Source organism: Triplophysa dalaica, chromosome 20 (genome assembly GCF_015846415.1).
Source record: "Triplophysa dalaica isolate WHDGS20190420 chromosome 20, ASM1584641v1, whole genome shotgun sequence".
Lineage (NCBI taxonomy): Eukaryota > Metazoa > Chordata > Actinopteri > Cypriniformes > Nemacheilidae > Triplophysa > Triplophysa dalaica.
The window spans coordinates 3,866,291-3,881,106 of NC_079561.1; the positions used below are offsets into that span (position 1 = coordinate 3,866,291).

At 38.1% G+C, this 14,816-nt stretch overlaps 1 protein-coding gene across 1 annotated transcript; it reads left to right on the forward strand.

The window, feature by feature from the left end:
- Positions 1-89: 89 nt before the first annotated feature.
- tmem107l (transmembrane protein 107 like) lies at positions 90-2,011 on the forward strand. Its single transcript, XM_056733522.1, has 6 exons — positions 90-413; positions 507-598; positions 673-740; positions 853-953; positions 1,093-1,189; positions 1,456-2,011. The coding sequence occupies exons 2-6, from the start codon at positions 512-514 to the stop codon at positions 1,523-1,525; spliced, it is 423 nt and encodes a 140-aa protein (XP_056589500.1). The 5' UTR covers positions 90-413; positions 507-511; the 3' UTR covers positions 1,526-2,011.
- Positions 2,012-14,816: the final 12,805 nt, after the last annotated feature.

The following is a 14,816-nucleotide window of genomic DNA, read 5'->3' on the forward strand; positions in this document are numbered from 1 at the left end:
TAGATTTACTAAAGTTAGGGCTGGTAACGAGATTTAAGAAGGCGAATCGGCCATAAATTGAGATTGATCTTTAAAGAGGGGCTCCTAACAGTAATATTTCCAAAGACAGCACACGGTTACAAACTATTTGTCACCGTTATAACGAAATAACCTTTTCAAAACGGACATTTTCGAGTTAGAGGGCAACTCCCGCCAGTAGGTGGCGGCATAAAGCTGTTTAATTGTCAACCGATGGACTGAGTAGAAGAAGAGTGTTGTCGTAGCAACCTGATGCGAGGAAAACTTGCAGATAAACGCACAAAGTCGAGTTATTTGTTGTTGTTTGTACTTTTGTCATTGGTGATTTGAACACAAATCTGCCTTTTACCTCGATAAACGAACAATTTAACCAAAGTTTAACTCATTACAGAGCGGTAAGTAAATTCAACATTAGACCATTAACGTTAGCAATACAGTAAGTATTTCATGTCTTGTTTAACTAGTAATGAGTATTTAATTCTCTCTAGTTTCAATGCCGATGGAAATTACTCTGGTTCCAGCCCGTTTTTTGACTCTCATCGGGCACCTTGTAATTGTCATAATCATCTTTTGGTCTAGGGTAAGAACGCAGTGCATTTATATGATAATGTATAAGATATTAAGCCTTGTGTAAGCTAACAAACCATTCTACAGGAGAACAGTGTCAGAGCTTGTCTACCCCTTGACTACACTGATGAAGAATACAGATCAGAGGACACGCGGTAAAGAAAACTCAACACTTGCATTCCTTGTTATTAGTATTCTGTAACCAGTGGTGGTTTACCATTTTGCTTGTGTATCTGTCATTCTCATAATCATTTTATTTGTGAGCAGGCTTGTGGTGGCATTATCTGTGACCCTTGGCCTGTTTGCTATAGAACTGCTGGGGTTCTTCTCCGGAGTCTCTTTGTTTAACAACAATCAAGCTCTTCTGTGTATCCTTCCATGTAGCGCTGTAGCATAGATTCAAGTAGATGTTGTGGAATGAAAAACTTGATTGTTTGACTACGAAACAATATTTATTTTTAAATTATGAGAACAAATACAAGTCTTTCCTTCACTGTGACTTTTCAGCCATAGGATGTCATGCCAGTGGTTGTGTATCTCTGCTCTTCTTTTTGTTTGAGCAATGGACTTGCAGCATCTATTGGTGGATCTTTGCATTCTGTAGGTCAGTCAGGTTGCACTCTTTATTCAGTTTGATTTGAGCTATTTCTGTGAAAGATGTTAACGGATAAATGATAAATATATCCTTAAATCTAAAAAATGCATATGAAGGCATTTGGGAGGTTCGGATCTCTGTACACCAGACATTTATATAATTGCATATGCCAATGTTATCTTAACTGTAAATATCAGCAGTCTTAAATGAAATACTATTGATCTCAGAATTAAGATCGTAATCATGTTTTTTCTTTTGCTTTCTCCACTTTCCAGTGTGATGCCTGCACTGTATGAAATTATCCTTTTCATTGTAGTATGTGGATTTAAGAGAAAGCCTCTGTGAGTGTTTCTGTCCTCTACTTCTCTGGATTTTTTGTGGGGAAGTTGAATATTTCTCCTTTCAAGGGTAAAATATTGAACCTAAAACAATGGCCCAGTGTTTTGTGGTTAAATTCACTCGTATCATGCAGTCATATGTGAAACTCAGAAACACAGTAAAAACTAGGCAACTTTCAAGTGGGGCACAAGATAACCTATAACTTTTTTTACTTTGACCTATTTAACCAGGACACTGTTAAGGTTTAGTATAACTGTTTATATTATACAAAAAGAACAGGACCCATGTGAATCCAAATACTTGCATGGAATAGTCCTTCCCCTTGAAAGGGTACATTTATATTTGATCAAATAACACTGAATCTGGATGTTCACTGACACGTTGTAGAACTGCTAGGAGAAGTTAAGGTGTGATGAGTCTGTGAGCAGACACGGTACATTGTGAATAAAGCAAGATTAAATTGGACTTGAAGATTCATAAAGATGAATGGAAATAAACAAATGTGTGAAAATAAACAGTGACGGTGTCTAAAATTATTCACTGTTCGAAATAACTGCAAAACTCATGTCATCAGCGTTCTCTTAATGGTAGTTCACTTGGGAAAATGTATTGCAGGTTCCTGTTCCAATATGCAAAATATGTTTTTGTTTCAATTATCAAATGACAGACCAAATTTTGTATGTCCCTTGGTATTCAAAGCCATTCATTCATTTAATTGGCACAACATGTACTTTAAATTTAAAGACTTGTTGTTATACCCAATTCAGAGAATCAATCTAATACATTACATCTGTAAGAGAAACACAAGCTCTGCCTTTCTGCAGAGGTGGCACCTATTCATGTATCCTGATTTTCTCGGACAAAATCAATACCTCTATTTCCAAGAAACTTCCCTCATATCCTCTAAATAATCCAACCACTCGTCCCGACTTAAATAAACCATACCAATCGATAAGGCAACTTTAGACAAGATGCTGCATTGGCCCATCTCTAATGAGCTCCACTCTCTTTGTGTACACAGCCCTATTTCTTCTGCATCTCATGCAACTGTCTCCACATATAATATCGGCATGCTTTCCACCTCGTAGTTATTTTCACCCTTGTCTCTGTTTGACCCGCCTCATTCTCTGACCCCTCCACTTTCTGTCGCATAGTGAAAGCTCTTTTCACCTTAGGCCAATTAGTGTCAACTAGACAGCAACAGCATCAGTGACCTCTGGCAAGATAATTAAGGCTAAATGGAAGGTGCACCTTGACAAAAAGGCTCTTCCGGTGACTGTCTGGGACCTTTTGCCATCTCCTTCAAGAGCTATTAATACTCTGCACCCCACTGACCTCTTCTTTGAACTGATGTCAAGCAGTATTTCCACATATTGTGAAAATACGGGTGAGGTATAGTGAAACACAAATTTGCATTTGTGTTTGTACTAGGTGCTCACATACAACACAGACAAAATACTGTAGTTGTTTTGTACAGTTGTGCAGATATTTTGAACCATTTCATAGTTTTGCCGGATTTTGTTATGCTAAAATGTCCCATTGTCATCAACACATTATAAGGATGATGTTTTTGGAGTTGTATATGTGCAGGTTCTTGATAGGGTTAGGTTAGGCCACTCGATGCAAAAGTTCCGCATAAACAAAATTGTTGATCATCTTAGTGCTATTAAATGTTTCTGGCAAATTCACAAAACTTCATTCACTGTCAGAGCATGAACAGCAGAGGGCATCAGTATATGGACAAAATAATTCTTCTAATGGACAGGTCAGACTACTTTAGTCATTTCTGTGAGCACATATCTTAATGCTACAGCATATATTGCTATTCTACAGAGTTGAAACAGTTGTGACCCTTTTCTATTCCTGTATGACAATGCACAGAGCAAGGATCAAAAAGAAATGATTGATTCAGTCTAGTGTGGAAGAACTTGACTGGTGTGCATAAAGGGTAGACTTCAACCCAGCTGAACGCCTTTGAGCCAAACACATTGATGACACAGGGGTGCAGACATTTCGGAACAGAAAAAGGCAACTCAATTCTTTAATATTGGTACATATTTACACACACATATCAATGTATGTATAGGTAGAAGACATGTATATACTAACAGAAATAATAATGGGTTAATTCAGCTAAATGGAGCACTGCAAAACGAGGTGTTTTTGTCTTGTTTTGTTGTACAAATATCTAAACATTCTTGAATCAAGATGCACTTTCTTGACAAGAAAAGTGACTTAAGATATCTAGTCTCTTTTTAACAAAAAACAAAAAAATAAACTTGAATTAGGTACTAAATTCAAGATTATTTTTCTCACCCCATTGGAAGATTTTTTTTGCTTGTTTTTACCATAAACTTTGGATCATTTTTAATTAAACAAGACTAAATATTTTGGGTCACTTTTCTTGTCAAGTAATTGTGTATTGATTTAAGAATTATAAAAAAAAATTCTATAAAACAAGAAAAAATTGCTTAGCAAGATCATTATTTTTGCAGTGAGACACTTTTTAATCGGAACCTAAGAGTCAAAAGTGTCCCAATTTATCTTAGTTCACCTTATATAATTTATAACTATATAGTGCTGCAATTCAACTCTAATACAAGCTGTACACTAAGATATTTGGCATTATTGTTGACATTAGGCAGATATTCAGTGTCAATCTGTGAGGATCAATGGATGTCGCAGTATAGTTTGGTGTTGACTGAACATTGACACGTGTACAGAGGATTATCCTTAAATGTCAATAATGTACTCGAGGTAAACATTTCAGCATGATAAACGTTTTACAAGCTTCCTTGAATTAGTATTAATCTAATCTATTTTTCCACTCATTTGAATTTTGCATGGGCTTTAACTCCAATGTTGCTTTCATATACATTTTGTTATGTGTTACTGTGTTATAAAACCCCCAACCTTGGCATTGTTGGCTATAAAACTTTGACTTTGATATCTGTTACTATTGTAGCAACCTTTAGTTAAGGCGTCTGAAATTCAGCATAGCTGCCCAGCGTGCATATGAAGAGCACACAGAGAAGAGCTAGATCCTGTCTCACTCCCCTCAGGGTCGATGATGTATAGGTGGTGTGACTATTCTAATAAACACGGTTGGGATAATTAAGGCATGGAGACGCAGCAGACAGTGGTGGTCTAGAGACAACACGAAACGATAAATCACAACTCCTGGTTCCGCCTTCTCGAGCGTGGCCGATCACAGTCGCCGAGAAAGCAATTCTGCCAACCTGGGTTTGCACATTTGTCTTCATCAGCCTCTGGTTGTTTAGGGGTCGGTCCGAATTTGCTGGTTCCCATGGTAATCAAACATGCTTGAGATATCAAATGTGTCTATTTTAATGTCAGCAATAGCATTACATTTAGGACAAGTCTGTAAGCTGAGTTTTTATATTGGAGCCCAGAGTGTACAGTATTAAGTGTTATATTTAAGGATGTGAAGCTGGATGTGAGAGCAGTCGGGCACTGTTGCAAGCGGACCACCACTAAAAAGCTTGTGTTTGCAGAAGTTATTATAAGGGTATTTCAGACGTGTGTGTGAAGAAAAAATACTTCATAAAATAGTATTTCAATTGTTGGGTTATTTTTGGAAGTCAGTTTATAGATATATATGCTTTTGAACAGTTTTTGTTCAGAATTGTAGAGATACATTGTATATACATTGTTTTTGTTTTTATTTGTGACATTTCATACTGAAGGACATATTTCATTCAAAAAAGTAAACAAGAGTTAAGGGCTCCTTGGGTCAGGTGTCTGCATCTTGTCCGAACACCTTAGGACATCTTTGACCCAGACATCACTCAACCACACCTGAGCACCAGAGAGAGCATGAGTGGAGACAACAAACAGAGGTGTGTTAGATGTCAGGAGAAAGTAGGTCTGACCACAACTGGATTGAGACTGAGAGAGAAGGCTACGGAGCATTTTACCTTTGAGGGACAGAGAAGCAACAGCAATTGCTGGAGCAGGAGATTCAGTCAGACAGAACATGAAACCCAGAAGCAGCCATGACACATGATGGACACTAAGAGGCAGAGAGAGCTTGTTTTTTACTCCACCCAAACGCATTATCTATTCTGATCCTGCTGTTGGATCTTGAAGCAAAAGACAGAAGCCGTTCCGTAAGCCCCTGCGATGGTGTAAAATAAAAGCTAGTCCTGCTTGATACGCTGCTGTCTTAAGAGAGCAGAAGTCGGGTTCAGGAAACAGAGAAAAATTCATTTTATATATAGAGATTAGAGATTATATAGAGAAACAAAATAAAATATTGGATATTAGATATTTAAACAGGCAAAAATATCTGCAAGAAGGTTCAAAACAACTTTTTTTACTCCATATTTTGCTTGTCCTAAGTATAAACTTACTTAATTTTGATATTGATTTTTCCTTGTCAAGTAAATGATTTGAGTTGATGATTTGTATGAAAAACAAGACAAAAATACTGATAGTAAAAAAACACTAATAGTAAAAAAATACAAATTGTAAGAAACTCAATATTCCTACTAAATCCACCAATCAAAGAAGTTGTAAAAAAATACAATATGAAAAGAGGTGACATGGCTGATACATTGCGAAGGTTTTAGTCATCTCACTCTACGCTCTTAAATTATTTTTTGTGTTTGTTTTCCTAAACATTTTTGCAATTAGCTTAATATGTTCCTCCTGTAATCAATAGCTTAGTTAATACTTAATAGTTTTATGCTAAATTTATCTTTTATGTATTACATTTGAAATAATAGTTTAATGAGAAATATGAATGGGAAAAAACTTTCCTTAAAAAACGCTCTATATTGAACAGAAGAGAATTAGCAATAATAGAGTCACAGCATTTTTAAATAATAAGACTTCACACGTGAACCCCAGGGATGAGGCGGAAGTACAGAGATGTGTGCGGAGAGCTGAATACACTGCCTGGGGCCCTGATAACTTCATTGTAGAAATAAAGGGCTGATCTTCCAGTCGTGCGGTCCAGATTCTTGTCAGACATTATTTCGCTATGGGCTGAGGAATATGCCAAAAGGTCTTCTTCAAATGATTCCCTTTAATCTGTCACTGCTTTTGTATGACAAGTTTGTAGAGTCCCTTTTAATTATGAATTCTGGAAAGTGGGACTGTGAAAAAAATCATGCAAAATTAAAAGATTAACGTCTTCAATCAGTGTATTGATTTTTACATCACGGTGCCAGTGTACCACAAGACTGGTGCGAACAACTCACTCAAGCCAACACCATTCAGTTTGAATTAGATCTGATCTGGTGGCTGGCTGATTGATAAAGGCATAGGGGGAAGCTACATTGTCACTTCTAATCTTTAACAACAGGGCCTGCTGATGTCTCTGTGCTGTGGCACTTCAACAATAGGGTGTGTGTTTGTGATGGGGTACAGGGGGGGGTTGTATAGCGAATGTAAGCGTGGCACGCTTGAGGCTGGATCGTGCTGAGCCCCCCCCTGTAGCCGCTGATCCACCTGCTACAGTTGGGGGACGCCTAGAAGCTTCCTCTAGGGTCCCTCCAGACACACCTCGTTCGCTAAAATAGCCCTGCCGCACACTATCGTTGTAGACATGAGTGCGCTCACACGCCGTTTCCCATCTGCCGGCACACATACAACACAAGCCCCCCCGCATCACAAATGTGCAAATAACCATGATTCAAGACGCAGAGGTATTCTCACGGGTGTCACGCAGAACCGACCACAATTAGAGGCAAAATAACAAATTCGAAACATACAGTAATTTTCTTAAACCTCCAGGAGCTGATTTTAAATGAGAAAACACGCTCATGCCTGGAAGCCAAAGCAAATACTCCAACATGTACAAACGCTCACAACAAACAATTTGTCTGAAATTGCTCAAAGTGAGAAGGCTTGCTGCGAATGCAAGCAGAGCTGAGACCTGACTTGTCATATAACAGCTCCAGAAATCGATCCGGGCCTCTAATCCCCCCCCCCACACAGGCGTGGAGCGAGCGGTGGACGGCTGGACGGAGCCTGGAGCCTCTGAGAGCGTGGTGGAAAAAGCGAGAGAGCCTGATGTATGGGTGGGGTCGGAGGAGAGGAGTGGAAGCAAGGTGGAGGTTGGCATGAGGTGCCTGGGGTTTCAGCATACCTGTCAGATAGACGCTGAGGCTGATGTGGGGAGAGGGACCACAGGAGCAGATATGAATATATAAACCTTTGGAACGCAAAGCTTGTGCGAATAATCAAAGTCTGCCCGTTCTTAAAAGCAGTGAGGAGTGAAGGCTTTGAATCTTTCTCATCCGTTTGAGCCGTCGCTTGCTTCAAGCTCCCACTCCGTCGATGTCACAGGTCCCGAACAATCCAAACTGTCAATATTACGTGTTAAAGGAGCTGAAGCTAGATGAGTTGTATCCAAATGATTATTGATTGATCTCAGTGGTGAGCAGATTTGCCGGAGGAAAAACCAGAAGATACTTCTGACCTCAAGGAGCAGGGTCAAGTAAGCTGGTGCCGTGGTTTATCAGCCATGACAGAATACCAATGGACAATTTTGAAATTCATGTCTAGTATTGAAGGAAATACTTTACGATAAGTTCCCATTAGCAAATGCATTAGGTCTCTTGTGTTTTTACAGCATTTGATAATATAGTGTTTATTTAGATGTTGTCCGTTGTTATTTGTTCATGATATATTGGGGATAAATGCAAATTTATACAACAACAAATGCATTACCATGTGTAGAAATAAGTATTAACTTAATGTTAAAAGTTTATAATTGTTTACTTTATTTTCGTGTTATCTAATTTGTTAACTGTTAAAGAGTTAATCCTTGCAGTGTAACCATAAATGAATACAATTTTGTTTTCCCTATAAATTTCCTTATTTCCTTTGTGTACACTATTGTATTTAACTGTAAGAAAACTGTAAAACTTGTTTTCCAGTAACTTACTGTAATTTACAATTTTATTTTAAGCATAAACTTACATAGTTTGTTTATTTGCTTACACTTTAGTATAGGGACCAATTCTCACTATTATCTAGTTGCTTAATAGATGCCTATTTGTGGCATATTGGCTGTTTATTTGTACTTATTAAGCACATATTCAACATGACCATATTCTACTTCCCTTATTCTACCTAATACCTAAACCTAACAACTACCTTACTAACTATTAATAAGCAACAAATTAGTAGTTTACTGAAGCAAAAGTCATAGTTAATGGTTTATTAAAACTGAGAATTGGACCTTAATATAAAGTGTGACCGTATATTTTCTTTCATAAAACAAGAATAAATATAAGGTGACTTTTCTTGTTATGTAAATTTAACGTAATTTAAGTGTTGCTGTGCTAATGCAAGTCTCTTCTTGCTAATTTTGAATTTTAAAAGTCAATGTCTTTTAATTTTGATTAAAGTAATTGAAAGCAGTACTTATAGGAAAATAGTATTAAGCAGTAATTAAATCTATGGTAAGTTACTGGCAAACCTGCTGCAAAACTACAGCAACGTTTTACAGTGTAGTTCTTTATTGGCTGCTGTAAATTATAGGTAATTTTTGTTCTTTTGCTTTACTTCCAGGGATGTAACAGGCAGTTAACCTGAAAGAGCAATCCATCTTAAAATGACAATGTCTTCTAAATGCCCTATTGAAGAAACACTAAAAGTGCAACCTGTGTTTGGGTTATGGTACAAACTACAATCAGACACTTTTTGGACTAGAACGAGCTCAGGTAGCTCATGCAGTTTAATTCACGTGCAGCGTGTTCTGGTCTAAGCATCTGTAACATCACTCATGTATCCGCCTGGTTTCGACTGCGATGAATGTTGGATGATGCTCCAACTTTTTAATAAGAAGAGTTAACATTTACCTTTATACACAAGGTAGTAAATCTTTAAACTTAGAATGCTCAAAACAAACCAGAAGGCTTGATACTCAGTATGTATTACATTGATTAGAGATAAATGAGGAGTGGCATTGAAGCATTACTTCAGATTCTTAGAGTCGTGCGGATCCATAATTCACTACGCATGTGTATGTATCGATGCATTCGTATTCACATTTACTCTCGGGGGAAGATTAGGGATTGGAGAGGTGCTACAGGTACCCATTACTTGATCCATGAAGAAGAAATTCACACCCACTGTGAATTTTTTAAGTATTCTTATTTTTTTATATTTTCTATATTTTTTATTACATCTTCTTATTTTGAATCCGTTTATATTTGCTTTATTTTCTTTCCTTGGCTGACATCGCCAAAACCTCCTAAATTTCAAATCATCCCCTCCGACCACCTGATTCAACTGTGGTGTGTGCCGCCCACTTTTCACAATCCTATCAATCATCTGATGGATTAAATCCCATCCTGCAATTTTTTCTTATTGTAAATTTCACATGGAAATACGGCAAATAAACGAAGTACATTTTACTAGTTTTAATGTTGACATGCTCTTATTCTGCTACTCCTCTAATGTACCCAAGCATAGCTGGCGTATCTATTATCCGCCAAATCACGGCCCTCCTATTTATTTTCTCCTCCCCTTTCTCATTTCTAACGCGCTCTCTATCACCAATCTCATTGGAATTCTGCGCACTCTTTGTCTGTCTTATTAGGAACCTCTCTTTGGTGCAATTAGTTTTGCCCGTTTCTGTTTCCACTATACGCAGCAAAGAAGTAAAGCTGCCCAGTCTGTTAAGGAGCCTTTAGCTTCCATCACGTCTCTCAAAGCAGCTCCTATCACTCCCTCTCCTTTACTGTTTTATCAACAGGCTGTTTCCTCTAATAACCGTAACAAGAGTGAAGGCAGATTAAAGCTGAGAGAAAGAGAGAAGAGAAAGAGACAGAGAGAAGAGAAAGAAGAGGGTTAAGGGGAGACGCTCGACTGGTTGGCTGACAAACAGAGGGTCCCTCTAGACCGCAGGCGGAGGAAGAAGGAGAGCAAAAAGAAGAGGAGAGTTTGATGTGGGTAGCCAAGCTCAATCTCCCCTCATCCCAACCCCCCTCATTTCAGCAGAAAATCTATGCTCGCTCTTTTAGTATTCTTGCCGTCCTCCTGTGAAGCCTCTATGGGCTCGGTCAGACAACTGGGCTGCTGTTGAGGTCTGGGCCAAGCGGGAGAGCCGCGGGGTGGTGGGATTTACGAAGGGGATAAGGGGAAGGGAGGGGGTGTTTGCTTGAGGCTGTCAAAAGTGACAGCAGGCCAAGCGACTTAAACCCTCATTGGGGACTTCAGCTGGACAAACCGTCTCCTTTCCTGCATCTCGCTTGCTTTTGTATCTTCGTCTGTTCTCACTTTTACCTGTGAACCCGTTTCTTGTTCATGACTGAATACACTCATCCACATGACTGTCCTCATGAAAGCAATAAACGTGCGCTTTTAAGATGTTAACAGATAGATTACATTGGTTTGGTGTTTTCTCTCAACTTTTCATCCGAGACTGAGGAATAGTAAGCAGCAGTCTTGCCTTGTAAAAATAAACTTCAACTTAAAAACTAGTTCAGAAGTTTGTAAGTAAATAATAAGTTATATTTAAAGTTACAAAGGTCATTTGTGACCCTGGATCACAAAACCAGTCTTAAGTAGCACAGGAACATTTTTAGTAAAAGACAAAAATACATTGTATGGGTCAAAATTAGCGATTTTTCTTTTTATGCCGAAAATCATTAGGATATTAACCAAAAATCATGTTCCATAAAGATATTTTGTAAATTTCCTACCTTAAATATATAACAATTTAATTTTTGTGAGTGGATGGCCTGCCACATTGCCACCGATTAACAACTTCAAAGGCAATTTTCTCAATATTTAGATTTATGTTGTATCTCAGCCGGATATTGTCCGATTCTAACACCTCATACATCAGTAGAAAGCTTATTTATTCAAAAAATTGACCCATAAGACTGGTTTTGTTGTCCAGGGTCACATTTGAACTTAATTAATATATAGTTGTATCCCACATAACTTGACATTATTCGACATGTAACTAGAATTTCTTTAAACAGTTTATTATATTTTCAAATGACTAGTAAAGCTTAACAATGTAAGTCAAAGTTTAAATAGGTGAAATGATTTTAAATAGATTTTTATAGTGTGTTATAAAGCTTTTTTACACAAAGCGAAGGAATGTAAACACAAGCACTATTTATATGTCTACACAAATTATTGAATAGCTGAAAATGATGAGTGTGTGTAAAATACATCAATTCATCTGCTGTTTTCTTTTTCAGTTTCATCTTGTTGCATTGCAATCGGGGGATTGAGTTTGCAAACGAGAGTCGTAATTATGCTGCCTACTGTCTAGACAGTTCACTAGATTCGGGATCTGAGCTAATGTTTCCACACTGACAAAAACAAACTTATCCATAACTCCACCGGCAACCACACCCCCGACATCCCACAATGCACCTTCACACACCAGCCGATGGCTCCCACAGCTCGTCCCCAAACTTCTGGCCACCCCGAATTCCCTCCTCTTCCTGTCACCTTCAGCTTCGCCGTCATGCTTCTGTGATCGCTCTAAAGGTCAGTGCGTGTAGCCACTGTCATTACCTGTCACTCTCACTGCCTCCCTCGTCCTCTCGCTCCTCCACTGCCTCTCTGTCATGCATTTCATTCCTAAGCTCCAGAAGACAGATCAAAGTGCCATCCTTAGTTGGGCTTTGAAGGTTACAAGCGGATAGGGGTGATCTCACAGCAGAGTCCAATGAGAGACAGTGAAACATTGGGAGGAACAGGGGGTGGCTAAATGTTCCCGTGTAAGTGACAGTTATTCTGTGGCTACGAATTAACGCGGTTATCCATCAGCGTGTCACTTAGCGTTAGGCTCCTATTTGCATCCAGACCACTTTTTTAGGGCTAGCTGACAGGTTAGTGACAGTGGAAGAACCAGCTGGAGTTAACCAGCGGGAACGACGTACCTGTCTTATTCGATTTGTATACCAAGTAGCAGTGATAAAAATCATATGGTCCTTAGTTGAAAACTCATTTGGGATCTGTAACTATTCCTGCTAAATAATAACAATAGAAACATCCCCAAAACACAAAATGTAATGGATTTAATTGTTATTATGGGTATTGTGTTGGTTTTAAAAGGATAGTTCACCCAAAACCATGTGGGGTGTTTTCTGGCAGATTAATTCCATTGGAATAATGCCCAAAACACACATTGATGGAAAAAGCCAAGGGTTCATAATGGTATTTTAATGGTAACCATTAGATTTTCTGTGATTGTTTTCTTTCTATTTATTTCAGCAGAGTAGGTTTTGTTTAAAGCTGATGATTGTCGTTTTTATGTTAGATATATATTATTAAGAGGTTGAATGAAAATTTTCATAATCCAAGTGGTACGAAAATGACACACTTCACCTTAAACATTTTACAGATGAGGTCAAAAAGTTTAAAGAGGGTTATGTTGCAGAAGATTTTTGTGTTCTTTCACAAAGTCCTTAACAATCTCTGCATTTTGCTGGAGAATCAAGCCATTTTATTTTAGCAGAAAATGTCATCCTTTGCCATAATCAAAACTGACACAACTGAAAATCCTCTGCTTTAAATAAAAATATGCTTCATCGTATTTCCAGAGGTGAAGGAAAGACGAGGAGGACTGCGCTAAAGCAAACGCAAAGCAAACACAGGTGTGTCTTTTTATCAACTCTGAGGTAAGGACTAATCAATGGCAAACTTTAATCAGATATGATCAATTATTCATGGCCTGAGGCCTTAGCCATCCCATCTCTCAACCATTCTCATACTGACGGCACGGGATGAATAATTCAGACACCATTTACACAAAACCAAGCACCATCCTGATGCCAGATTACTGAATTAGAAATATTATGCAAGAAAGAATGTTAATTAAACCGGAGCGATCCACCTTCCCTAAACCATTTTTTAAGACTAATGATCTAATCCATTATGTGTATCATTCCGCAAATGTTTTACATCTGCTGCGCTAATCATTTTGCCATAAAAAAAATATTGTCATGTTCAACAAAAATGTGAACGCTTCGTCAAATGCACAACCGTTCAAAATATTTCTTCCTAGAGTAAATAGGATTATTACATGATAAGAATGATGCTTGATTTTCTTCACCTAAATCTCTAAAAATAAGAGGTCAGTACAGACAAGCAAACTCAAACAAATCAACAGATAAATACACATAGATATTCATGCCGCTGCGATCGGGTCATGAATTAAAAGTGAATCACAAGCTAGTGAATCACATAACTTTGCCAGAGCAGAGAAGGAGGGGATGTTGTAGATGGATGATGGGTAAGGGAGAAAGTGTAATTCTTGTTTGCCTCAATTTATCCTGAAATCCCTGACAGCAAGCAACCATAAGTCACCAAATAATCGCTCTCCGTAATTTAAAAAGATCACTCATGTCTCCTTCACCTTCCTTTGCCTTCTTCTCTTTATCCAGCACGGATATCAGCGTGAAGAGGTCAAAACTCAGCTCATTCATAAACTCCAGCGCTTAGTCTATTTTCTCCCTTACGCTAGCACAACACGATAAAGCAGCAAGCAATACAAACTCACGTTAAATGTTTTAGTTTGAAAGGTTTTGTCCATCACTTGGTTTCTATGCTGTATTTCTGTGGCATCACCCTTGGTAGCTCTAGCTCTGCCTTCTGTAGAATCTAATTGGTCTAGAATTCTGCTACGCATACATGTACATTAAACGTAAATTATACTTCTGATTGGCTGAAATTTTGTGGCATTTACAACATTTGTGTGTTGAACTAGGAGGGACAAATTATTTGAGTTTCAGTTCAATGTTTACGTTGTCTACTTTAAAAGGCTCTGTTGTGTGTTTATTTTAATGTTAAGCAATGCAATATTTTTTCAATGGTAATTCACACACAAACTAGGTGTAAAAACTGCAGGGGGACCGATAAGCTGAAGTCTTGAGGTTATTGGTGTGAAACCGAGGAAAGGATTTTTCTGCCTGATACGATGCTCATGCATTTACAGGAAAGAGTTCTAATGAGGCCGCGCAGTATTGATATCTCCATGGGAACACCCCAGAGCACAGCTAACAAAACATACTCCAGTGTATTTGTTTAAATACACAAATAACAAACATTCACTCAGACCCACAAACCATTCTGGTGGACGCCATGGATGTAATGCGTGATTATGCTCAAAAACTGATAAGCAAACAGACATTTCAAGAGTGTGGAAGTAAATAACTAGCACACATCTCCCCACATAGATTTACAGTGTACAGCCCGAAATAACTGATTTAGAGTTATGTAGTTTAAGTGATTATTGGTAATATGCATTTATTCAAATTAAAAGACTTACTTTACATAACAAAAAGTGTTAAAA